Source organism: Orbicella faveolata, unplaced genomic scaffold (assembly GCF_042242905.1).
Source record: "Orbicella faveolata isolate gen_17 unplaced genomic scaffold, um_ofav_v1 contig_34, whole genome shotgun sequence".
NCBI lineage: Eukaryota > Metazoa > Cnidaria > Anthozoa > Scleractinia > Merulinidae > Orbicella > Orbicella faveolata.
In genome coordinates, this window is record NW_028301563.1 from 7,010,188 (window position 1) to 7,037,992 (window position 27,805).

The 27,805-nt window shown below is 38.2% G+C and overlaps 2 protein-coding genes across 4 annotated transcripts; one reads left to right on the plus strand and one right to left on the minus strand.

Annotated features, from left to right (window-relative positions):
- Positions 1-466: 466 nt before the first annotated feature.
- Positions 467-16,951, minus strand: LOC110066102 (endoplasmic reticulum-Golgi intermediate compartment protein 3-like). 3 transcript variants are annotated; one of them, XM_089270884.1, is made up of 17 exons: positions 16,742-16,951; positions 14,981-15,051; positions 14,295-14,382; positions 13,624-13,664; positions 12,974-13,052; positions 12,789-12,829; positions 12,257-12,391; positions 9,996-10,079; positions 9,293-9,350; positions 6,826-6,873; positions 5,406-5,437; positions 4,354-4,450; positions 3,619-3,683; positions 2,802-2,880; positions 1,953-2,010; positions 1,647-1,702; positions 467-1,185 (listed from the first exon to the last, which is right to left on the minus strand). In XM_089270884.1, the coding sequence occupies exons 1-17, from the start codon at positions 16,836-16,838 to the stop codon at positions 1,106-1,108; spliced, it is 1,209 nt and encodes a 402-aa protein (XP_089127010.1). In that variant the 5' UTR covers positions 16,839-16,951; the 3' UTR covers positions 467-1,105. The 3 variants fall into 3 exon arrangements, with proteins under 3 accessions (XP_089127010.1, XP_089127011.1, XP_089127009.1); XM_089270885.1 differs by lacking the exon at positions 6,826-6,873; XM_089270883.1 differs by lacking the exon at positions 467-1,185 and having other exon boundaries at positions 1,231-1,702.
- A 3,934-nt stretch (positions 16,952-20,885) lies between these two features.
- LOC110066111 (enoyl-CoA hydratase domain-containing protein 3, mitochondrial-like) lies at positions 20,886-27,771 on the plus strand. The gene is made up of 9 exons (XM_020773309.2): positions 20,886-20,983; positions 22,246-22,352; positions 22,692-22,824; positions 23,202-23,273; positions 23,659-23,692; positions 25,578-25,662; positions 25,910-26,019; positions 26,638-26,803; positions 26,973-27,771. The coding sequence occupies exons 1-9, from the start codon at positions 20,930-20,932 to the stop codon at positions 27,085-27,087; spliced, it is 876 nt and encodes a 291-aa protein (XP_020628968.2). The 5' UTR covers positions 20,886-20,929; the 3' UTR covers positions 27,088-27,771.
- Positions 27,772-27,805: the final 34 nt, after the last annotated feature.

A 27,805-nucleotide genomic window follows, 5' to 3' on the forward strand; every position in this document is an offset into this window, starting at 1 on the left:
GCCCGGCAACTGTTCGTACCCAGGGCGTGCGAGTTTAAATTCAACACGGCGGCCACTATTTTGGTAGCTTTTGACCAGGTCAAACTCTATGGATTTTCTCCAATTACTGGAGATGGCAAATAATACATGGGAAAAGAGATAAAGAACATTGGTGATGCCAGAACAGGTCTAAAACAAAACTTGCTCTAGAACTTAACTGCATATTTTTGGCTCCATTCCTTTGGGATGATCTGAATCAGGATCAGTAGTCCAAGATCACTCAGATCAGGCTGATGAATCCCTGACAAGAGTGGATTCACCGGTTGCTTTGATGCACCATGATCTGAGTGATCTTGGATCACTGATCTTGATCCACATCATCCCAAAGGAACGTACCCCATTAACTTGACAGGGAAGGGGATAAATGAGAGCATTTGAGTCATGTTCTAAATGGTGTGGTTTAATCGAGCAGAGATGAAATCTCATCACCGTTTTAGGAACCCTTTATTAACAAATACAAAGGGAAAACATTTAATCAAATACATGTTCCTGAAAGTCTCGTGCCAGCTCCAAGCGGCGAAAAATGTCACTGCTCTATTGATATCGACGAACGCTTTCCGTTCCAAAAAGTTCTTGGGGCGATGCGTGCCGAAAATCGAGTTTTATGTCCTGTGTTCAAGTAGTTACCAGTGCTTTTGGAGTGGACCATAGATATACTAAAATAATTTTCCCACAATAAAACAGTAGAACACACACGTAGGCCGGCTACATTAGCAAAAAAAGAAAAACAAAAACAAAAAAAACACAGAAGTGCCGTGTTGAAGAAAAATTGAACGCTCTTACAATATGATTCGTTGTTCATCGATTTTGTTGATTCTCATAACTGTCTTGTCATGAATAAATATGACCAGTTTAAGGACCAGCGAAAGAATTGCGAATTGTGTATGCTTGTAAAACTGTTCCTAGGTTGATAATTGTATTTTAAGTTATCTTTCTAAAACCCGCAGCCTTGAGTTTTAAAGGTGTACCAGAAGGCATTTAAACATTCCAGTGTCGCGTAACGCAACCGAACACCTCGAAGTCACGCGATATGTATCAGCCAGTCACGCAAGTTCGTCTCTCCCTGTTAGCTCGCTTTCCCCAAGTCTATTTTCTTCTGAAGTGCTCGAGCGGAGTGATAAATCATGGAGTCTACGAGGCCAGCCACTGTAAAGACCAAAAATGAAATGTGCATTTAGCATTAAAGAGGAAACAGTAAAGACTTACATAAACTTATATAAACTGAGCCGTTATCTCGGGATGAAATTTTGAAACAGAGACGCGATATATTATATTTCCGTCACATGGCGGGATGTAGCTAAAAATTCATAAAAAACTGGGTTCTTACAACGATGGAAAATACACGGTGTAGCCTTCGCGATAGCTAAGGATACAAAGCTGCGTAAAAAAGCTGCGCTCATCGGGAGTTACTTTAATTTTGTTGTGAACAACATGTAGACAGAATCGGGTTCTGTCCTCGTGTACCGGTTCACAAGAACCGATAACAAAAGACCCAACAATGTTCAACAGCTAAACAAAGGTTTGTAAAGAAAGGAGTACAATGGTTATTCCCTCTGTGTACCGGTACACCAGGACACGACCCAGAATCGGCTCAAATGACTTCCTACCTGTAAAAATACCGCCGACAATTGCACAAACACCAGTGAGAAAATGCATGAAGGATCTGAAATTCAACAGAGAACAGAGATCAACAGACTTGATACCACTTACTCTCGCCAGTAACTAGCTCAAATTTGTTTCGCTGAGATCTTGTTGTTGGTTAAAACTGAAACTCGTCACGTGAGATAAGTTTTACCGATCACAGCAGACAGATATGTCTTGTTTTTGTTTTCTTTCTCTTCTGCACAAGATCAAAAATTAAAACAAACAAACAAACAAACACACAAAAGCAGTGAAAGTAGCACGCTTCTCACCTTCTACTCTCTGTATACTGCACGACCATCGGAGAGAATTCATACAATACAAAGACACCTACAAAGAAAAATCAATAGCAACAGAATGAAACCGTCACGCTACTTCGACGGTAAATTGAAAACACTTCGACACGGCTGCCACAGACATCACTATCCAAATTCTGACTATTTCCTGACTTTTCCCTGGTAAAAATAAAATTTGCCGTGACTTTTCTTCAAAATGTCTTTTTTTCCCTGACCTTGAAGAATTTTTTCACTTTGACCATTTCCTGACCTATGGCGACCCTGTTAGTTTGAGGGTTAGCAACGCAATATACTCGGGAAAAAATTGCGAGCTTTTCTGACAGGCGTTCCACTCGCGTGACAGTCTTCGGCTGAGCTTTAGGAATTGCGGTCGTTTCGCCCGATGCCAGTGCACACTCTCCGTGGTCAATGGAGTAAAGAACGAGAAATAAACAATTTTGTTTCCATTTGCCCACAATGTTGTCTTTTTCGCTCGGTTAGAGAATGATAAATTTTAAGCATATCTTTCTTCGAACTTAGTTAAAGTCCGGACGAACGGACTTTTAGACCGGGCAAACTGACATTGTGCGAAACGCCTGGTTACCAGCTTTACAAGTCATGCGGGAGCTTACATTCAGATATTCAAGGCCTATTGCTAGAAAGCCGGTTGTTTTTACAAGGAAGCTTGTATCACTGACTGGTGAAAATCATTCTAATTGAGTTCTACAAAGCTTCACTAAACTAATAATCTCAACTCTTAACTCAGAGCAAATTTGGATTTTGGTGGCCGGGTTGATCGTTGGATAAAGAGAGAGTTTACTGACGATAGAATAAGCGAAGCGATACCTGGCAGACCGTGTTCACCAGACACTTGTCTGATGACCCTCTTGTGCTTTGTGACCGAGAATTGATTCGTTTTTACCACCTGCAAACAAACAAATTCAAGCAAGTATGAGGACAAGTTTGAACACACTGGTAAGACTGAGATGTTTATGAAGCGGCCGGGGATAAAAACAAAACACAGTTATATTCGCACCAGTCCCTTACTTTAGCATTTTTAGCGAGCTCTGCATCTCATTTCAGTCCAGTTCGCGTAAGAATCTTTTGGCTGTTGGCAGTCGTAACATACTGTCTCTCTCTTTTTCGCTTGCTTCTACACACTACTGCGCTTCTCGTTTCCCGTCCCTCCCTTTCCCAATCATTCTACACTTCCAACTCGCTCCAGCGCGGCCGCATTTCTCCATCTCTTATTCAGCGAGCGTAAAAGGGACTGCCGCGAATAGTATGCTTATCGTCGCCTGAATCAGCGTTTTCTGATCAGCCAACAAAAAGCCAAGGTTTATTGGAAATTTGCAGCAAAGGTGATCGTTTGGTGATTTCATGTTGTGCTTCAGTGGACAGAAAAGAAATATACCGTAACAAGGTATACAACGCACGTGCGGAACTAATGAACTACTCATTGACATACGGCAAACATTTTCTTGCACTGCTACATGCATATGTATTATACAAGTTTAAAAGCATTGCTGTGCGCGTTACCATCCACGTTGCAAGTTGAAGCAACATCTTGCAAAAAATACAGCTCAAATCTCCGACACGGACGGTAACAAGAGCTACAGCGCTCTTCAACTTCTGTTAAGCGGCGTGTTTTTTTTGGACTCACCTCGCCATTTAACTTTCTGTACATTGTTGGAACAATCTTTACAAAGTATTGGTACATACTCCCGGCTAGAAATAACAATAACGACACAGTTACAACACAGATCTTATTCAGAATAAACGTTACAAGTTCAAATGGATGACAACAATTTAGCCCACTCTTTTCTCGATAGAATTAAGCAAACAATTTTCTGCAAAGGAAAATTACATGGAGCATTTTATTTAAAACCACGAAGCGAATTTCAAAACCGCTGCGCAAAAAATGCACTCAGCCGACTTCTGATTATAATTCAAGCTCGCATTGTCTTAGTCTTCCTTCGCAGCCTTTTTTTGGGTTCGTCACGCAACGCTATTTCACCAACAAGTCTGGTGTGTAGCCATTGTTTTAGGGTGCTGCGGGCCGTGTTGCGTGACAACCCCAAACGATGGCTGCAAAAGAGACCAACATTCTCTCTCTCCATAGCCCCCTTGGGAGAACAAGGCCAGGAATTACAAAGGGAATCACCAGTCAGGGACAATTTCTACTCCTGCATCCCCTTTACTAACAATAGTGACTGAATTTTCTTGTTCAAAAACAAGTTCACATCAGACATTCCATCTTGAAAGGGGGTCATGAGAATTTAAGACCAGGCCATAAGTGGTGCAAAACCTCATTCTCCACGGAAGAGTTTTAGAAAATGAATGAAACAAGTACGAAGAGTGTACAAGCACATCCAGAATACAAACAAAAACATTTTACCATCTTCCGCTGCAACATAAGTGTTGTCCAGAGGATGCTTTAAGCCAGGATATTCATGACCAAATGAAAGATGGCGAATATGATGCGTCAGATTAAACTGCAAGTAAAACATAGTACGGTTATGACAAACGGAAGATTAGGTAAGTTACATTAAAGTCTGCATACTGTATGAGCCAGTGGCCCATCAGGTCGGAGCTTAATCCCTGTTTCTGTAGCATGAAGCGACTAGGAGTCTTTCTACCGAGGCTTTTAGCCAGATGGGTGTCCAGGCGTCCTGTGGAACGCCACTTTTTAAAGAAAATTGTTTAATCTTTCATTTGTTGCCTTATAAATTGTTGATTTGCGCAGACTTTTTAGCACATTTTGGAGACCCACTTCTCAAATCCTGGCTAAAAGCCTGTTTCTACTCCCCCCTGGATGGGATGCTAGTCCATCGCAGGGTTACCCCCCAGCATTAAATTCGCTGGTACCCATTTATACACCTGGGTGGAGAGAGGCACGGTGAGGGTAGTGTCTTGTCCACGAACACAACACAATGTCCCCGGACAGGGCTCGAACCCGGTCCGCTCGATCTGACGTTCAAAACCTAAGGATTACGTTTTTGGCTGACATCAATCATGATTACAATGACAGCCAATGAACTATGAGAGAGAGAAACAAACAAAATGGATCGAAATCTACCAATCACAAGCCACAGACGTGACCCTCTGGACTTCCGTTTCCCGAGACGTCCGCTACGTTGATTGACGGCAGCAGAACACGAAACCATTGATTGAGGAAGTTCGCGCGTTATTGAAAGACACCGTAAATATAAATTTGATTTTTTTTTAAGAAAAGGCAAGATCCTGTCACAAATAATTATCGAACGAGGCGACGATTGGTTTGAGATGTCGCTAAGCAACACAGGATACTTTCATGTGTTTTTATTCTTGATTTCTAGGTGATAAACTGAACTCAACGCAGTGATTATTGATTTTGTCCTCCACTACAAGACCAATCAATAATTTTTCTGCACATCACGCCACAACGACATAAAATAGGACACAGCTTACCTGAGTAGATCCAAACGGCTGAAGATCATGCACTGTTAACAGTAAAAAAATAGTGAACAATCAATGAAAATAACCAAACAAAAATTGTTCATACTTGTAAAAAGATTCACACTTGACCCTTCAATCTTCAATACTCTTGTCTCAAACTGTTAGCTGACAGAAAACAGCCACTATGGCTTGTTTCTTGGAATAGTTAAAACAAATCCCCTTGTTTTCCAGTTACCAGTAGAACAGTTTTTTAAAGACTGCCATAAAGGACATAGTGTTCACACACACAAGGAAAAAAGAAAATGAGCCAATCAGACTTTACAGCATAACTGTGCCACTGGTGCCAAGTGTGGGAAAACAAGTGAAAGCCACGTAAAGATTGAGTTTGATTGGTCAAAAGAAATCAAATGATTGGTTAGAAATTTTGAACCAATAATTGTAGAGCTTGGGAAACGCAACACTAAAACAAAATTCATTTGAAAGACAGTGCACGAAGAAACGCTCTAATGTGAATCGCTTGATTTTCCGAAATTATACAAAAAAATTGTTGAACAGTAGTTTAATGGCCTTCAACCTTCAGTACTGCACACAAGCTGTACAAGGTCAGTTCTGGTCTATCACTTAAATGCATGTTGCTCATACATTTCTTTTCTTTGGGAACACAGTACAAACCAAGAACAGTGAGGACTGTTCAGCCGAGGATGTACATACAGACGATTGATTACCTTAACTTTTGTTTTAGATTGAGATGTTAGAACACAAGTTAATGCGCTTTAACGACAAGGTTACCCAGTCTGAGCAGAAAACGGTTGTTTACATGTACGTAGAAATTAATAATATTACAAAACTTACTATGAACTCTTGATAACATGTTTCAGGTTTACAACAGAACAATAAGACAGATGTCAGATTTTAGTTTAACTTGGGGTTTCATTAGATGGTGATGCATTAAAAAAATTTTTTCAAATTTCTTTTCAAGTTTATGGTTTAATCACATGTTTAGCTCCTCATTACTACAAGCTTTTTAAGTTTACAAAAGCACCTTACAGTGATGTGATTTTAATTTAATTTACTATACAGGTGTAGGTAACCTGCTGTGAAGGCATTTCATAATGACCAGCAATCACTAAGAATCTGGTCTTTTCTGACACACTCTGCAGCTCTGTGAAAAGAGTCTCTTCCATACTACAGTGCTGAGTGCCAAAGAGGGATGAGTTAATTAGTCTGTTTGCATCAATCGTGGAAGAGCAAAGAGAATTAAGCAAGTTCAAAGGTGAAAAAGGGATTATACATGTAGCCAACTTGCTCAAATTCTCCTATTTCTTCGTTCAAAGGTCAATGCAAACAGGCATGTGTTCTAAATGACTATATGGCACGAAAAGATAATTTGCCCTTCACCTCAGGCTAACAAGACATTAACTCCTTTACTTACTATTGACTCTTATAACATTTCCCCCTGAGCTTAACTTGAGAATGGCGACTGAAAAGTGCAAAATGGCAGTTAGAGAGGTGATTAATTTATTGCAAAGAAGTTTAAGTTTTCACAGTCAAAACCAGTTAAATTAAAGGGTTTTCCTGCCAATTAAATGATGGGCTAAATCAACAAAGCGACTACAATGATTAAATTGTTTAAACTTCCACCTTTAAATGAAGAGTTCATTATTTGAAGACTAAATACAAGACTTAGCAGTGATTGGTCTACATGTGATTTTTGACTCTACGTGATCACACATGCATAAACTTGCCTTCAATTTGAACAACTTTGGCTACCAATATCAGTGACTACAACACACCACGTTTTACTCTCAACATAAAGACAGAGGCAAGACATGTTAGTGTACTTGAAATGGTCAGTGGTGAAAAGAAATTTGAGAATTTTCTGCATGCATGCCGACCAGCACACTTGCACACATACATGTAGCACATAGCTTTTGATGTACACCATCAACAGCCTAAATGGTTCAGCCAGACATTAATACTGAAATCAAAATGTAGATTTTCTGTCAAGTCTCACTTGAAGAGTCAAAGTTTGGAAAGCAAAATGGAATAATCAAATTTCTGCTTGTAAATTCTTTACTCCACTATCGGGTGGAGAGGTGCACTTCACCGGTTTTGACTGTAAAGAAGTATTGAAGTTGTCTTATTCAATGTGGTGTTTTAGTGCTTACATTTTAGATATTCAAGTCCTAACTATAAGTTAGTGACATTGATTAGTTGTTGTGATGATTCTATACAGTGTAAATTGATTTACGTTTAATTTATGGCTGCAGTCATTAGAAAACCACTGTACAACCACACACTGACATGGAAAAAAGTCAAAAACACAACAATGCAAAAAAAGGTTTTTAAAAACAATTATGCATGACATAGTGATGCAAGTAAATCCATCATGACAGGTATCAGCATATAAGAAGTGATAAAATACTCAAGATTTCCAAGCTTACAGTTGGCATGCAATTTTAAAGTTTAAAGCCAGTGTTTAAATATTAATTTAAATTAATTAGCACATAAATTACTGCTGCTTCAAGCGTAATTATTACTGCTGTTACATGTATTAATACATGCAGTGCAACTGAGAAAACAAAAGGGAATGGGACAATTTCAATTCTACAGGTAAATCTTGCACAAAACGGTCAAAACGATTTGCCTAATATTTTGATGAGTTGGTACTTGTACGTACAGTAATGTAGGTTTCTTATAAAGTGAACACTGTCAAGTCAACTACGTTATTTAAAGTTTTATTGAGTTCTGCTCAGACTGAGCTGATCACCACATGTAATCAATAGTTGCTGTGAGGGGTCATACAGCATCATATGAAATAAAAATGTGTGGGATAGTGTCAAACATTTCTTGCTTACAATAGTCAGACAAAACTTTTTTTACATGCAGTTATTTTGTTATTCATTCATATAACATTCAATATTTACTGATTTATGTACACAAGTACCTTCATTTATATATATTTAAATGTGGGGTTCCAGAAAATATCCATACTCCCCCCATAGAAGGGATTAGAATTTCCTGGGGGGGTGGGGGGCTCTATGAGACAACAAAATTTAAGGAAATGTATGAAGCTTAACTGGAATTTCCAGAGGGGTGGGGAGGTGTTAGAAAAAATTCCTTCCATGGGGAGGGTATGGATATTTTCTGGAACTACACAATATAATTTACTTATTTGTTTATTTACAAATTATTTAATATGAATTTTAACATTAATTTTATTTACTCATTTTACTTACTTGTCTAAAATATTTAAAACTTTTATCTGTTATTTTATATTATTTTATTAAGTCCATGAAGATCTATTTAAAAGCTATCAGTGTTTTAAGCCAGTATTAATTATTAATGATTATTAACGAGACAGTATAGTTATTGATAATGGATTATATGATGCAATGAAACACTTGTGAGTGAGCAGGCTTGTATTTTGGTTATATGTGAAGAGCAAAACAATGAGTCGGCATACAACAGGAGCTGATAATTAGTGAAAGAGAGCATGCTTTGATCCCTGTTAACAGGTAAGTTCACTTTCACCCCAGAAACTGCAATTGGGTTTCACCTCATAGATGTATTCAATTTCCGTAAAATTAGCACTCAAGTACTGCATGTTACAGAAAAGTTTCAAAAATGCAATCTTGACTGATTAGATGTTGTGAAATACAACATTTAAATTCACACATGTGTATACTGCCACTTTAGCGCAATCCAAATCTATAACCAAATAACTTTTATTTAAATTTTGTAACTTGAAGTAAACTAAGTATTGTATCTAATTTTAATCTTTTGAACTGTGCTCTGTTGAAACTGATCAGAACATCCCATTTCAAGATCACACCAAAAATTATATGGTCTACATAATGATCAATTTGCTACTTCCTGTACATGAATTTTAACCTTACCATGGACATGATGTTGTTGAAAACTTTTTCCTGGAGCAAAGTGAAAGTTTCCGGCAACCTACAACAAGAAAACACCTGACTGAGTTTTGTGCTGCAACCTGTGTTAAATGTAATTAAAAGTTAACCAATAGTTAAATTGCAGGTTCAGTAAATTAAAGCAATATTAATCAAGACAACTGATCTTCTCAAGACAAGAAAGGTGTATTTTAGAGCACAGATGAGGTACAAACAATAGGGACCTTATGCAAAACACGACGGCAACAGAACCAAGAACATCACCAAACAGAAGGTTTAATGAGCAGAACAATAGCTGTGTACATGTGTTATCATTCTTGGAACATTTCTTTGCCATCCCTGGCAAAACAACAACGTAAAATGACCAATTTTCCAATTTTTTGACAATGGGACCCACCACGACTAATTTTTTGTAATTTGTAGCATATTCAGCAGGGGCAAGTTAATTAATATGGACAAACACACTGAATAATTAGAACTAAGTAAATGCAAAATTCCAAAGGAAAATATAATACACTTTTTAATACGCCATCCTCGCTGTCGCCATCATACATGCGTAATGTCCCTGATATACATGTATGATGGTGATACATGTACATGTAGTTGTGGAGGTAGTAGTGAAGTGTGTTAGCAGTAGCTGAAACATTTTATTTTGAATTTCTGGCATACACTGTATTTCATGACAAACCTTATTAACTTCCAAGTGCCCTGTTACAGCACAACCTTCATTTTTCTGTTCTTGAAGTTTGTCCTTCCAGCCCTCTCTCACACACTGACAAAACAATAATATCATGTTTATTTACTACCTGTACATGCATGAAAATTAGATATGGCAACATTTGATATGCCAGGTTTACAGTTGCATGTGAACAGCAGCAGCAGCAAATATGTAATCATTCAAGTCCATATGTATTTGCAGGTGATACAGGCAAAGCCAAATGGGAGTCCACAAGATTTAAACTATGAATAGAAAATAAATTATTATTTTGTTGACATCTGGATTGCTGAATTTCTGGTGGGCATAGTGTTAATAATAAATTTGGAAGTCATTACTAATAAACATAAATTTGTTCTCATATATCTGAAAACTACAGAATTGCACCTCAATTGCTCTAAGTCTGCAATTATTGTTTTAGGGTAGGTAGCACTTCCCCAGATGCCAGATTAACCCATAACACATGAACCTTGAGGGTACATGTACATGTAGGCTCTTAAAAGAATTACAGAGTTGTACATGTGCATGTATGTACAGCTGTACTGCACAATGCAATGCACTGTGGAAAATTTTGACACACCCACTTCTCAAATCCTGGCTTAAGGTTACTTCCCACCTTCGCAGGTGCCCTTCAGGAAACAAAAATTTTAGGCGCGCCAGTTTCAATAAAACCCCAACAAACTATATACATGTGTACCATAAGAAAGCTTAATAAATGTACTTTAAGAAAAAAAATACAATTTCAGAAATGCTTTCTTTTAGGAAGTGTCAGGAGGCAGTAAGGCGTGAAACCACCAAGGCTTCTTCTATTGAATTTATCCTGTATCGGATTCCACAGTATGAGCAAAATGGCTGCACAGTCTTATTCACAAGGCATCAATCAACAAAAGTGTGTCGGGCTTTTTCGATATTCTGATTGGTACTGTCTACATATCCATATCTAAAGTTGGAGTAGCTATAAATATGTGAGACGTGTTGCGTAAATGGACGCCATGGGAAAAATGTGTTAAATATCAAAATTTCCCAACACACTTTGGTTTGTCATTATCTCTGGAATGTTCTGGCGAAATTTCATGAAAATCCGTCAAATGTGCATACCCCATAAATTCGCTCAAAGTGGATATATTCCTCCAAAAATCAAATGGGAGATTTTAGCTTGTAAAGGTTTGCAAACAACTCGGGCCACGCCTGGAGATTATCACGCCTAATAAAACCACAAACCAATGGAACAACAGGACCTCCTAGTGTCTATGACAATAGATCAAGATTTCCCGGGAAAAGCATCGCATTGCAACATGTTTTTTTATCTCGCTCAGTGGAGTTCAATTTAGGATGGTAATGTAATATAATGGGCAAAGACGCCAAAGGCAAAGGCAAAGGCAAAACCTGTGCCAAAAATGTTACAGGTGGAAAATGAAACACTTGCCGCTGAAAAACAAGATGTTAAGGAATCGACGGACAGCCTATTGGTATCGATGAATACCCTGTTTGCTGAAATGAGTTCCCTTGGGTAGGTTTCATTTTCTTCATCGCTTCCGCCAGATTCCGACGAAGAATATTGTTCGCAGCCTGCACTGACGTTTACTTTGATTTTTAAGCCACTTGTTCCAAGGATATTTGAATGCTCTGGATCTTCAGCAGATGCTGAGATTGTCGAAGGCGTTTGGCCAAACCAAGAGCCTTTGTCGCTTTCGCCAAGGTTTTTTTTCTTTCCTTGACAATATGGAGCTTTTTCTTTCTTCTTTGGGCCAGTTTCTTTTTCGTTTTCTTTACCCAATGACTTTTTTCTGCTTTTAATTTTTCCATAGGAGTTAGCTCAAAGAGCTTTCACGTGGGAATTTTTGTCAAGTGCGTGACGTATATAAAAATATGCAAATGACATGAAACACGAGTGATGAGCGTTTGCCGCGAAAATTTCCCCAGGGTTCTCGCCAGTTGACTAGATTATGACACCTTCCTAGTTTATTAACTTCATTTGAAAATACGTTTTTTCCTACATAACTTGGCCGCTTTTTGAGATTTTTAACATTTTTCTTTTGGAAACACTAAGATAAAATGACAAACTTAAATTTTGTCAAATAAAAGAAAAAATGATTTTTTTGGTCTCTGAAGGTGGGAAGTAACCTTAAACTCTCAGGTGATGTCATGGTCTCTTAACCGATTGCAAGAAAGAAAAAAGACTACCATGATTCATGAGTGATTTTCCAAGTTAGGAGTAAGCTGCTCATTAGTACCTGTTTGATGTCATCAACGTCAGATAAAGCCCAACCTTTCCTTCTATAAGCTTCTCTAACATCTTCACAAGTGTTACAGCAGCTCTTTTCAGGTGTCTCAGCACCGTAACAAGATTCACATCTTTTGGGATCAAGCTGTAGAAGAAAAAAAAAACGATTGTTACGGTGATACCCCACCTTATGGTCACCTTGCTAATGCGGTTAACTTGTTACTACTGCCACATTTTATGTCATGGCGAAACGCCATGGATACATTTTCTTGTAAGAAAACCCTGCTAAATTCCTCAGCTTAGAACAGTCATGAAATTTATCCTACCCCATTGATACAGCCACCCTGTAAACATGGCCAAATTTCATGGCCCATTGGTGACCGTATAAACAGGGTTCAAAGTGCATTTAAACACTTTAATAAGAGCCCTTACTGACTTAGTTAAAGCTGTCTCCAATTATTTGTGACAAGTATCTGCAGACGGCTTTAACTATTTCCTTTTTTTTCATAATCCACATGAAAGTTTGTTTGTTTAACACACACCTCAAGTAATTCTTTAGCTTCATGACTCTTATCACCTAGATCTGTTTAGAACAAAGAAAACAAAACTCAGAAACACTTACCATGTATAATAATGTTAGTATGTACATTGTATACTGTATTTATTTATTACAAACAACTGAGATTCATAGTAACTTACATCAAACTGCAAACTGTTGTTGACTAACCTCCTTTTTCTATATTTTCATCAATTGGATTCCCATCTAGATCCACTCTCTTTTTAAATATACTATGCATCACATCAATCTAAGAAACAACAAGGAAATCACATAATTATGTATACATTTTACAACTTGTAATTGACGTACTCTGAGAAATTGGCCATTTAAAATAACCAAGTCAAGCCAGACGCCACTATTTCAATTAGAGCTTAGGTCAGAGTTTCAATCTTGGTTTCATTCACTGGAGAATGGCACTTGAAATAAACAATGCAATCAATGTCATATTCCATCAATCTTTCATTCGCAGAATCAGCCATACATGTACATTGTAGTCAGATTTAGCAGACCATCACAATGTGATGTCCTTCCAATGGGTCATACGTCTACAATTTAAGAAAGCTGTCACATTCTGACCCGTTATATCATGAAACTCACAAAATACCACTGTTACATGTTCAAAACCCATATAAATAATAATCAGTTGCTACATTCTCCAGACTAATTTCCATGTGTTGTTGTGTTGCTATTAATTTTGTTGTTGTGCTGTCTTTGCTGAATCTGTCGTCCCAAGTTACCAAAACTAACTTGTATAACACTATTACTATTAATCCACATTAACTTTACTGTGAATAACTGTAAGATATACATGTACAAACCTGTTGCTCTCCAGAGACATCCATTGCATCTATACTTAAATCTGAAAGAACATTGATGTTGCCATTTTCAGTTGCAAGTTTGAAATACAAATTCTCTTCACTGAATGCTATACATTTCTTTTTATATTAGTTCGGAGATTTGGTGCCAGATCAAGACAACATCTCCTGCGGACACCCATTAGACAAAGATGGATGTCCATGTTATGGAGGTCCAGATCATGAGAATTCTGGTTTCTCTGAAAACAAGAGAACCGTACAGCGGAATTCCAATTTCTCGATAACTTGAACCAACAACTGTCGTTTCCCCTCCTCAGTCAAACACCGTAATTTTACCCCAGATTTCAGATCCAGATTCTTTAAACCAAAATTGGGATTCCACTGTATGTAACAGATGTAAGGAGAGGTTCGACTATTTTCTTTCTTATACATGTAATTACCTGTCTACTTGAAAGTAACACCAAAGATATAATTATTTGTAACTAAAATAAAACTAATGCCAGTCAACCAATTTCATAAAGTTCTTCACATAGTTACATCACAGATTCCTGAAAATAATAAACATGTATGGTATAATAGACTTTCAGTACCTGGCCTGTATCTAATAACTACATGTACATATTCTATATATTATAATTTTTTTTTAATAATGTAATCAAAGACAATATACTTACAAACACAGGGCAATTTTGGAAAAATAACATCTACATTAATTCTAAGCTTTTCTCCTCTGGCTGTGTCGACAAAGAGTTCAGGTGTGACCTGAAAACAAAAACATTATTTTGATGATCATTAAACTGATAGAAATACATGATTGTACAGTTGTATGTTGCTGAGGCAACGAGTAGGGATATGTTGGGTGCTGTCATAATTATTAGCTTGGCTGTTATAAAATTTATGTTTACATCATTATAATTATACTAATGGTAAGTATTGCACCTTTTAATTTCATGGGGAAAATAAACTTTAATGTCAAGTGAGGAGATTGTGGGGGAGGATTTTCTCTCATGTTCTTTTGGCAAACTTTTGTTTGTCTTTCAAAAGGGCTACAGTTGCAAGTTTTAATTTGAAACATTTTTAAAATTAATTTCACAAAAATTGAATTGAATTTCATCTGTATCGTATACAACATAATTCCAACAGTTACTGCATTAATTTACATGTAAATTTCCACACACAAGATAATGATTCAAATTAAATGGTCACAGCTGCTACAGATTCTCTTCACAGAATAAAAAATTTTAACCTGCACATTAAACCAAAGGTTTGACTCAAAAATTAAAAGTGAGAGATTTTAGTGGCAGAGGGAGGGTTGACTTCATAGTAGTTACAACATTCACTCTACAATCCATTGACTCACCTCTGTTGATAAGTAGAAACTTAATTCTGAGACAAATAGTAGAAACATCAAAAGTCCACTAACAATTGTAACTGTAAAGAAAACAAAAGAGAAAGTCACTAAATAGGCAGAACTCTTCTTGTACACATAATATGCTACATGTACACAATGTGCAAATAAAGCCATGTCCGATAGCCTGGGGCAAGCTTATTTTGAGGTCAGGCTGGTGAATCATTACAAAAATTAATTACTAAAAACTGGATCATTGGATAATGCAGTTCAAGAGTTTTCATTGGCTTAGCTATCATGTTATACATGTATGAGCAATTATACTATGCTCTACAAATATGGTAAACGTGTGCATACTTTGTTTTGGGGGGGGAGGATGTTTATATTTCTATTTTATTTTAGTTTTCTAAATTGTGGGATAGTTTTGTTAAAACAATCATTCCACACATGCTTGTTAGATATGAGATGATTATAGCCAACTCAGCGTTACACATTGGCGATTTACAGTATCATCTCATACATCTAATGCATACTTGTGGAATAATCGTTCATCATGCTTTGAGACTGAGTGCCATGAAACCATGGGTACCAAACAGATTACTTTATATGCAAATTTCACTTCAGTTTAACTTTAATGTCAAAGTGTCTTTGCCAAAATTGTCAAGTAACTCTTGTTTCACTCATAGTTAATAGAGGGGAATGGTTATGAAACTAGACAAAGGTCTTTGTTGTATGTTTTTGCTCTCTGTTTTTGGCCTTGAGCGTGCACAAAACACAATAGTTGTTTACTACTGACCGAGGAACTAGCCAATAGAAATGTTTTGGTTACATAATTCATGCATAGTGTATGAAAGCAAAACAAAAGATTGTGCACAGTCGTGGACCTTCCAACATAAATCTTGGCATCTTTGTTTGCTCCTTTGATGTTTGCCGGGCTTCATAACCAGTCCCCTCTATTAACTATATGTTTTACTCAAGCAGAAAATCTTGTTTGATCATCAAAAAATGCGAGGAGGTTAAAATTCAACAAAAGTGCGCAAGTTGACTATAACACAAGAGAGAAGGCCAATAAATGACAACAAGAACTTAAAATTCTTATAAACCCTTATGGTTAATGGAAGCATACCCACTGTAGCTTGATGCTACAGAACAAGAAAACACAACACAAGTTGTACATGTAAATAAATCTTTAAGAGGCCTGTTTCTCTAGCATGTTTTCATCTTTTGTTGTCATTTTATGTCTGGCAAGAAGCATGATGTTGTAAAACTAAAAGACGCCTGTTTTGACAACCTCTAACGCACCACAACAACATAAAACCGTCCAAGAAACACATGGATGCCTGTGATTGGACAATCGTACTTGTCACAAATCTAGGGGCATTTTCGAGGTTAAATTCAAAATTAGAGTCCTCAACCGAAACATGCCCACAATAAACTACATTGAAAATGCATTTCAAATTACAAGAAAGTCACAGGAAGTGATCCCGAGTTAAAAACTTCATTTTCTTAAGTGACAAGATTCTAATTACACATGCATCCTACAAATTTACCGGAAAATCTTGCCACGTTTACACAATAAAACAACAATGCCCATAGCCTCTCCACAAATGAAACAAAGTTTATTTTTACACTACAGGTTATTTTTGAAGTTTCTTCATACTCTAAACAGATTACCGATCTTGTCTTTTGTCCATTAGCCAGGCTGTATAATAAATTTGTCACTATTATACAAATCTCATTACAGCCACAACGCCTAAATTAGCTTGAACTTACCTGCAGCACCGCCGAAAGTTTTCACTCGAAAATCTTCAAGTGTCTTGGGGTAGGCGTCGAATTTCTTCAACGTACTGACTAAGTCTTTAGTTTGCATTATGCTTCGTCGATTTGTGTGGGAAATTCTAGCTGTTTTTCGTAGTTTTATCCATCCGTACGAAATGTAAATTCACCGGCGATGAGTCACTTTAGTGCGCATGCGCCGTTTATCTCGTTTCCGTGTCAAAAGATCATCTCAGCCCTCCCTACTGACTATCTTCAGAATTGCAAAAATCAATTATTTCTGAAATTCGGTAGGGACCATAGCCATGAAAAACCAATACGGAACCATCCTTGGAAGTAAGTTAGTTGTTGCCAAAAATCGAGGGGTTTACGGGCAAACGTTCCCTCTCTCGCCCCACTACCCCCCTGTTTCGTCGAATTTTTGCTCTTGCTCCAATTTTAATAAGCGCGGTCAGAATGCGGAAAAGCTCTTTGGAAGGGAACGCTTGCTAGGTAGGCTACCAATTTATTTACATATTCAGCAATCGCAGGAGATACGTTTACGATGGGGTCTATTTTTCGGAGGTTTTGGGACCGTGGGGGTGGGTCTGGTGTGAGACAAGACGTCTTCTAGGTTTCCCTAGTTTGTACGTGGCTGGGGAATCCTCTTTATTTTTCTCTTTCTTTTACTCTTTTAGCATGTTAATCATTTTTCTCTTGTATTTTTTCGTATTTTTCTTTTAAGTAAATAAGTGAAAATTTATTAATACATTATTTATGAATACATATAGTAAAAAATAAAAGATCGGATTAAAACTAAGGCGTTACAGGTGCTAACTTCAAAACAGAGAGAAATGTCAAACAATGGCTTTGGCACGAAAAGAGTTCATCAGTCGTGCCAGTCTGTTTGCGTTTCTCTATGTTTTGTAATTAGCACCCGTTGCGCCTAATTTTCATTCCGATATTATGATTTAACTCACGAAACTATTCACACCTCACCTGTACAGCATATAAACAGGCTAACCGTTATTTTTATTTCTAAAGTTGATAATGGTGTTAAGATGACATCGAAACGTCGTTATTTAGCCTTTTAGCGTTTTCCCATTAAAAATAACGTAAAACAAAAACGAAGAAACCAGCTGGCGACGGACGCAATGAGAGGGACAGGAAATGAAAAGACAGCTGAGACATATCATGGCAAAAAGCCGAAGCGACCACCCTGGGGGGAGACTTCCATATGAAAAGGTCGGGAATGCTCGTCGGAAAATTTGAATTACATCCCTAAAGGAGACCAATCTGGGTGTGGTCGGAATAGGCGCGATTACCAGTCGCTATTCAGAAAAGGAGCCCGCGCCAACCTCGTTCCTAGGGTCTTTTCCCTGGCTTGGGGGTGGGGCGAGGTTGGAGCCCGCGCTAGTGGACCAGACTCGAGGACCGGCAGAAATGGAGCCTTGAGGTGGAATGGTACCCTAAAATATGGCGATTTTCATGAAAAATTTAATTTCTTGAAGGAGGGTGGCAAAGGGTTTTTGCGTGACGCGTGATCGCCCCAAAATTAGCAGCGTGCACGTGATGCGTGATTGAGACCAAATTATCCGCGTGGCGCTGGACAGGACATCATAACGTGATGCGTGCTTTGCTACTTTACAATGGAAGCACGTGATGCGTGATTTGCCAATTAGATTTCCGTGATAAGTGAACGTTCTTTGAACTAGAAGGATAGCATTCATTCAAAGTAAATAGTAAATAGAGTCTTAAACAAGATCATCAAATTGTGGCAGACGTGACACCATTTTCTGGTCTTTTTCTTCCTTTTCTTGACCTCTGATGTTTTTGGTCTTCGTGGATCTTCATGGTACTATAGGTCCAAACAATTGTATATAAATTATAGAAATAACAATATACATGAAAAAATTACTCAATTCTGATTGGCTGAGAGCAGTGCAGTTCAAGTGTAATACCAGTGCAAAAATTGTTACACCAGTGCAAATTACACATCGAAATTCTGGATTATGATTGGCTGAAATACAATAGGAAATTTTCTAAGCCAATGATATCACGTAAAATGGTGACGAGAATTTTGTGCGGAAACTTTGAAAAACTTTGAAAGATCTTCCGGCACTTCCTCCACGCGAATTTTTTCATGTGTATAATATTAATATATAAGTAATCATACGGTTTTTCTCATTCAATTTGGAATTAATTTGCAGTTGTGAGTTTTTGAAAAAGCTGAAATTCCACTCGCCGAAGCGGCTCGTGCAGTTTCAGCTTTTTGAAAAACTCACTCGTGCAAATTAATTCCAAAGTGAACTCGAAATCGTATGATTACCTATACTAAGCCAAATTGAAAATAGTTAAACTTTGCATTAAAGGACTATGAGCTTCAGTGTTATTTTTGTCCATTTTGTCGACCGATCATTTTTGGCAGTGCATCAGACTAAGAGAATATGACATACCATATCCGAATCCGGTTACCGTATAAAAGGTCTGAACGCCGTACGTTTCGCCCTATTTTATGTTTTTCGCGCTCGTCTGGAGCCTGTTCACTTACAGAAGTTGAAAACGCTTCCAGATTATCCAGGAGCCTCATAGATACAGACCAAATCTCCCGGTCTCCCGTACAGGTTGCCACTTTTATTCTCGGGGGAAAGTTATTGAAATAATTAACAATTAGACGGCCTTGCGAGCTACGGGTCAATAGCCACCGGTCTATACCACTGGTCTTGCTGGTTGATTTGAGGGACCCATGGTCTTGCTGGCTAATCTGTGACACCCACTGGTCTTGTGGCTACTTTTTGCTTTGCATGATGTTTTATCCCAAGACCAATCGAATGCAGATGAGAGTATCGTGTAAAAACCGTAAAAAAATCACATAAATTGCAGCTCTTTGCCAAGGTTTTTTTTAATTCAGCGATTAGGTTGTCGAGCGTTTTGGTAGGAAGTTTTTCCCTCCTGCTGAAACAATATTAATCTCGTTTACGTTACTTCGCCGATGCAATACCTTTTCATCTTCCCCATTACTACACGGCAATCGTTTGCATCTTCTTCTTCAGGATAGCTTAAGGCTTTGAACACTTGAAAGCCGTCGTCGTCAATAACGTCCTTGAACATGGCGAGTTGATACTCGGGGCTTTGCCGCTCCAAACTAAGTAATTATTACAGTATTTCTCTTTCCATAGCTTCCAGTTCTCGAGGATCTCGCCACTTAATTGACCTCAAATCTAAATGTTGCGGAGACAATGATATCTGGTGAAATAACATTGAAAATTGTGATGCTTTAGGCGGCGAGGCACCGGAAGTTGTTTTTGCTCGTAGGCATTCGTAGACGGTAGACGTTGTCGATGAATTTGAACTGCCCTTTCGCGTGAGAGGTCACATATTTGCCGATGCATTTTTGTGGTTGAATCGGGAGAGTTCTTCTTTTAACGACGCTTTAAGGGTCGAGAAAGTAAAATTGGCGATGTACTTACTTCTTTTTACGTGACGCGTGATTGGCGAAAAAAATTCTCCGTGATGCTTGATTTAATAGAAAAATTCAGCGTGATACGTGATTGGTACCCCACCTTTGCCATCCTCTTGAAAATATGATCAAACGTATGCGACGAAAGAATAAAATGTAAGTGCTTAACTGGTTCTTAGCTGTCCACATGAAATTTTAAAACAGATCTTTTGGACACTTTTTATCAAAGATACAAAAAGCCTTCCATCTGTGAGCCAGAAAAAAAAAGGCCTTCTTCCGATATACGTCACAATCGAAGGAGGCTGTTTGAAACTTATGCTATTTGAATCTTTATTTTATCAGTTCGATAACTAACACCTAGTCAGGTAGTTTTGGGTGATTCCAACTTTCGACGCTTTCAGGTGGTTGTAAAGTGCAAATAAGATGATGGATCTACAATGGTGGAGAACACTTGTGTCATAGCATGAATTATCTGTGTTTTAAAAACGGAGTTTGGAAAAGCACTGCTGTCCTTTTCAAAATGAGTTGCTGTCTCTCCCCCCCTCCCCTCTTCAATACTGTGTTGAAATTCTGGAGAAATTGGGTGTACACGTGGAGGGGCCCGGTGAGCAAGTGCCCGTGACTGGTTGTTTGGCGCGTGTGAAAAAGCAGTTCAAATTGACGCGCTGGGAAACTGGGTAGGAGAACATTCAGGATGGAAAGTTTATGGCGCGTACACAGCGTACATTATAAAAATTTACACGAAGATGTTGCAGAGTTTGTGCAGACGAGTTTACAGCAAAAGAATTCCATCTGCTCAGGTAATTACATCCACATTTGTCTTCATTCCATAAAAATAGCTAGTGTCTTAGTTTTTCTTTTTAGAATAAAATTTCATTTAACATGATTTCCGATCGAGAATGTTGCCTATTTGCGTACCCGATCCTAGTTAGCTTGAACCAAACGTCTAACATGTTCCGTCCCCCGTGCCACCTCCACTCCCTCTTCTTCTTCAGTTTTCTTCTCTTAAGTTTTTAGCGAACATCGAAGGAAGTCTTTTTCAAGAAACCTTTAACCATCATACCTCTAGACATATACATATGGGTTACTGACCAAGCTTGTTCGGTCAAGTTGGCTGGATATTGAACTTGGCCAGTATCCAGCCATCTTGACCTGACAAGCTTGGTCAATAAAGGATTTATGACATGGAGTTGGGAAATTTTTTCTTGTAGGACACAGTGCGTAATCTCGGGTGGGCACAACAGTACCGTATTGCCTGCTTGGGTAGCCAATCACAACGCAGGATTTGGTTCATCTTTCCCGCTCATGGAGCTAGCATATACTAATGTGTGTTATTGGCTTCTCCTTCCCCTTGCCCTGCTCCAAAGGGGAAGGGTAGGGGTCTTAGGTGAGCTTTTGCTAGGGAGGGGGTGGGAGGGGAGCATGTGAAAATTATCAAATTATCCAGTGTGTATAACAAATCTTTTCCACCGTCTTTTCATATTGGAGTCCCCCCTCTGGGCTTTTGTCTGTGAATCCACTCATCAAAATGTGATCCCAACCAGCAGCATATTCTTATCATGTTATTATTAGGGATTACCTTGCATTGGTTATGGATAATGTTACATACCCTGGGGGTACTCCCAGAAAAATTGGGTGGGAGTGTGCGGCCCACTTCCCAAAACCTTTACCTTATTTAAGATCAAAACCTGTGATTTTCCCTACCCTATGATTTATGAGCTGACCAAAAATTTGACGCTCCATAATTTAAGACCTGACCCTTAAATCAATACCCTGTTTCAGATATGTCTTATCGATAATGATGAAAAAGTAGCTTCTTCTTAAAAACATACCAAATTTAAGACTAGAGTGTAACAACCATGCATGCTCTACTTGAGACCAAAATGGCCAAAATCAATACCGTATTTATGACTAAAACAGCTGAATACCATACCCTATGGGACCACATGCACAGGTCTATATAGCCCATATAAGGGAATACTCCCCTCCCCTGGGGTTATACACATCAAATGTATGATGTTTAGATCTGCTATAATAATAACTTTTGTACGGCTCCCTTCAGCTATGCAGTAGATTTCTGAGTCAAGGAAAAGAAGGAGATGAAGGCCTTACTATCTGTACCCAAGAAAATGGCATCAGGAGAATTGTGCTGAACAATCCCAAGAAAAGGTAAAAATTGCGATAAATTAATTATATTTAACAGCCTGCTGGGTGCTAATTTTAATTTTTGCTCAGCAAAGACTGAGACTGCGTGCTTAGTGAGAAAGGACTTGTTAATCCTCTACACCCTTGATTGTAAATGATGCTTTTGATAAATTGTTATGCTTATTATGAAGGCAAATTAAAACACTTCATATAGAGTGGCAAATGTTTTACAGTCTTTCAGAAAAATCAATGATATATTAAGATTTTCGTGCTTTGCAAGTTACATCCAAGTAAAGGAAAAGGAGGGAAAAAAACCATTAATTAAAATCTAATGCTTGTTAAATCCAGCCTTTTGTTTTTCAGGAATGCCCTTTCTTTGTCAATGCTAACAGCAATCAGGTCAAACTTGCTTCACAATGTTGACTGTGATCTAAGAGTAATCATCTTGTCTGCTAATGGAGGAGTTTTTTCCTCTGGGCATGACCTTAAAGAACTGGTAAGGCAGCTAGTACTTATACATGTAGTTGTTAGTAATTTGGTTGTGACACAAAGCAACTTACCTCTTATGATATTAGATTATGAGCTAAAGTTGTTTATGAGTCAGCATATATTCAGGTACAGTTGAGTTGCCAAACTGTTTTATTATTTAGGGCTATGCACCAGGAAAATTTGGAAGCTGTGAGGGCGATTTTACCTGCCTACTTCAACCACATGGAGGAAAGTTCCTTCCTGCTGAAAATCTTATATAGTGAAACCCCTGGTTTAACATCACTCGTATTTGAGAATTGCGACCATCACTCAAATGTGGTTACACTATCTGATAAGTATAATTTTGCAAGCAAGGGTGATACAGCCACAATTTATATTTTGCAGACTGAGGAGAACGGAACAGAATACCATACTAAAGTATTTCATCATTGTACAGAAGTTATGAAACTTGTGCAGGTAAATTGTGTCATTTAAATAACGTGACTATTTAAGTACTAACAATATTTAATTTATTGCACTAATTTCACGAGCTGATTATTTTAAGTAGAGATAGTCAGAAGTCAAGACAAAGTATGTGCATGCAATATGGATGAATATTAAGATTCATAATATTTAGTAAAAAGTTAGAACAGAAAATATGTGTATGGGACTTGGAATGCTTTCAGTTGGGGCTGCAACTCTGTGTAAATTGTGACTCTGTATCTCGTATATTACTTTCTAAAGAAGCAAAAAACCTGTACATGTGATAGTTTTTCATTTATAAATTTATTTCTTGAATAAATAATAACAATAATTATTAAATACAAGTGCTTCTCATAACTATTTTGATTGAAATTTTCAGGATATCCCTGTGCCAGTTATAGCTCAAGTGAATGGTAAATTTACATTATGTACTAGCAATGACCACATTTTATGCTATATGGTACCTCATATATTTTTACCCTCCTCCCACCCCCCCTCCCCCCCTTCCTGGCTCTCCCCCCTCCCCCCCTTCCTGGCTCTCCCCCAGCCGACTACAGGGATGCTGCTATGATCCAGCTGCTGGCAAATTTGTCCGCTAACTCAGGAGCAATAAATACAGGAATTTGCATGACCAAATTTTTACTATTGTCTGACTAGTTAATTTTACAAAATATGGCTTGACATCATGTCTGAGCAGCAGATAATGAATTGCTAAGCATCATTTCATGTGTGACGATGAATTGAGTCATCAGTATACAATGTATTTGTCCATGCAAATGCTAATTTTATCGGACCAAATTGGTATAATGTCCATCAAAATAGAACTTGAAAGGACACTTGTCCTTATATGTAACCAACTGACCTGAGTCAACCTACCAGATATGTACAAGTTGCACTGATTTCCTGACTGATTAAAGTGCCGTAAAATCCCACATTAAAGCACTGGACTTATATAACTTCACAGGGATCGAGACTAACTTTTCAGCTTGCTAGCCCAGTGGCTAGTGACAGGTTTGATTCACTAGCCCAAACAAATTTTTCACTAGCCTGATGTACACATTTGCAAACAGAGGCATCGCTGTTATAATTAATATTAGGCGTCGCTCAACAATGAAAACCGAAGTTTCCGCTTCCGTGAGAAATTGCCACAGAACTTCACAACTCGCCGCCGAAAAACATTCCTTGCTTTCAAAATGTCGATTCATGATTTCTCATGAACACAACAATTCGTTCCATCTTAACTTTATTTACAAGTTGCAAACATAGGCATTGATGTTATCTATTAGGCATCATTCAAATTTTTGAACAACTGCGAATTTTTTAATTTTTTGAAAGCATACGCGACCTCCAGATGCTGCGTGCATGAAACACGATCCCTAGAGTTCCACATGATTTCACACATGACTTATCATTAGTGGCTGGCATTTTGTTTGCTGTTTGTTGCTTTTTACATGTATTAGGGTAAAAAACAAACAAAAAAATCAATCATTCTTTCGCATTTTAGTAATTTAAAGTTCTTGTTTGGGCCAATAAATTATATATGATATTTATTACAGCCGATGTTTAAATTCTGCATGCTTTGACTGGATTTCATTTTCTGAAAAATTTGAAATTAATTTTTAATTGGTTTCCTCTGGGCCTCCAGTGCTCACAAATTTTCATTTTCACTAGCCAAAATGGCTAGTGAAGTGCAAAAAAAAACTAGCCAAAATGGAATTTCACTAGTCTTTGGCTAGTTGGCTACCGTTAGTCTCGAGCCCTGACTTCATGAGGGGTTTTGGGTGGGCTTATAAATGGGGGAAGCTTATACCCGGGGAGGGGGGGGGGGGTATATATTAAGCGGAATGAAAAAAATGTTGTGGAACAACAACTTAAAACGTATACGAGAAACAAATTAAAGCTAACATACCATTACATTTACGGCTGTTACCCTACTTACCCTATTATTTATACCTTATTGCCCTATTAGCCTATAACTTTCGGTTAATTTAAAACTTTTGATGTTTGTAAAGAAACTTAAAAGAAACGCACTTAAACATTAGATGGGCTTATATCCAGAATAATATCTTTGTTACCAAACAGAAGAGCTTATATCCGGGAGGGGGGTGGTGCTATAACGAGGGGGCTTTAACATGGGATGTTATGTTATACTACGTACCCAATCTCTTCTTTCTCGACAGCTTAGTCTCCTCTGATCTTCTGAAATTTCGAAGGCAATTTTAGGTGCTCATTTCTTATGTGTAGTATTAAGTAAATAAATCAAAACAAAACTCGTCTATCAATTCTTTACACATGTAGGACTTGCGACTGCTGCAGGATGTCAACTGGTGGCTAGTTGTGATATTGCAGTAGCTTCCACCAAGTCACAGTTTGCTACTCCAGGGTTAGTGCAGTGCAGTGCGTGTGTATTAATTTAGCAGGAGCTCAGTACTTCTATTTGCAAAATGCTTGGTTGCCATCTTGAATTTTTGAAGCAGAGGAAAATTTAGGGTCCTCTGCAATTCTGAACAGTTTGTTTTGCTCTTGCCCCTTTTTGTGCTGCTCAGACCAAAAGAACACTTAGAACAGGCTGGTCCAGGTACAACGTTGTGTGTTATTCAAAGCGTTTGTTATTAATTTTTGTTTACCAGAGTTAATATTGGCCTCTTTTGTTCAACTCCTGGAGTTGCACTGGCTCGAGCAGTACCAAGAAAAGTTGCATTAGAAATGTTATTTACTGGCAATCCCATCAGTGCAGAAGGTAATCAATCCCAACTCACATTTCATGGCATGAAAATCTCATTGTAGCAATGTTGGTATTAAAAGAAAAAAAAAAAAACTGAAAAGGTATTTACTAATTGTTTGGTCCAGGCTAAATGGACTGGTGCAAATAGAATTGCCATTTAAACAAGCTAAACAAGTAGCATCAGTTATGCTCACTCAAAGTAAATACACTTAACCCTATTCATAAATTTTGCTCTTTAACAAAATTAATGATTCCTCTTGTTGTGTTTTGTGGAGCCACAGTGGCCTCATGTTTAGTGCGCTTGCCTCAGGATTGAGCGGTCGCGTTTGAGCCCTGGCAGGGGACATTGTGTTGTGTTCTTGGGCAAGACACTTTAGTCTCACAGTGCCTCTCTCCACCCAGGTGTATAAATGAGCACTGGCGAATTTAATGTTGGGGGTAACCCTGTGTTGGACTAGCATCCCTTCCAGGGGGGAGTAGAAATACTACTAGTCACTTCATGCTACGTAAACCAGAGATGAGCACTGCAACATAAACCAGAGATGAACATGCAAGCCAAGTGGCCTGATGGGCCACTTGACTTGCGTGCAGTTTTTACCTTACCTACCTTGTCGTGTTTTTCTTTCTTGTCAGAGGCTCTCAAGCATGGCCTCCTCAGCAAGGTTGTATCAGAGGATAAACTGGAGCAAGAAGTCGATGCAATTGCAAATAAGATTGTTTCCTTAAGCCAGCCTGTTGTAGCCTTGGGGAAGACCTGTTTCTACTCACAAACTGTGAAGGGACGTGATGAGGCTTACGTGTGAGTGTCAAATCAACACAAAAAGGTTCATTAAGTACTGTAAAGCTGTCAGTATTAACTGAGTATTAACCCCAGCCCGCATGATCCTGCCATGTGCCACTGACCCGGTCCATAGTGGGGGTCTGTGGATATACTGATTTTGATCAATATACTGATTTTTATTCCTCAGGGAGGCTGAGTCAGTAATGGTCGAGAATCTGAAACTACACGATGGACAGGAAGGAATCAATGCATTTCTTCAGAAAAGGAATCCATCCTGGACACATACAACGGACTGTCGCTAGCTTACAATAACTATATTAAGAATAATGTTTTAAATGATTCAAGACGCCTCACAGGGAAGTAGAAATTGAAAATGGTAGTTCGTTACAGTTACAGTGAATGCAGATGCGTCCGTAAACCATAAACCATAGTTGCCCTAAGAAGATTTGCATTTTCTCAGGAGTACTAAATGGAATAAAATACTTTGTCTATTCTCTTTGCCCGGGGAAAAAAAGAAGTTCCTATTCTCCAATAGGTTGGCTATATGCTTCTAAGACACTTTCATCACCGCTACATCTTAATCTGTAAATGTACCTTTGCTCTTAATTTTAGAGTGCAGTTGAAACTCTCAAACAGCTGTCACGGGTAGAATGAAGCGGTCGTTCTGAAGAGCCGTAGAATAAGTGAAAATGCTCCGGAAATACTACCTCACGGACATGGAGTGTGGATTCAGTATTCAGCAATTTAGGGTTAGTTTAGGGTTAGGCGGACAATTAGATTTAGGTTACCGGGTTAGTTCTCGTGTCAGAGCTAGGGTTAACAATCAAATATTGTAAGGGTCATCCTAGCTCGTCGCTTTTGACTTGCTCTTGGTCGTTGTAGAAAACAGGCCGCTTGAAGAGGTTTGACCTTTTAACTTTAATTTTGCGTGCTGGTAAATGTATTAATAATAAATACGTCTTTATTAATAAATATGTTTTAATTAAGCCCGGTGTTTGGTTTTTCACGATAAGCACTGAA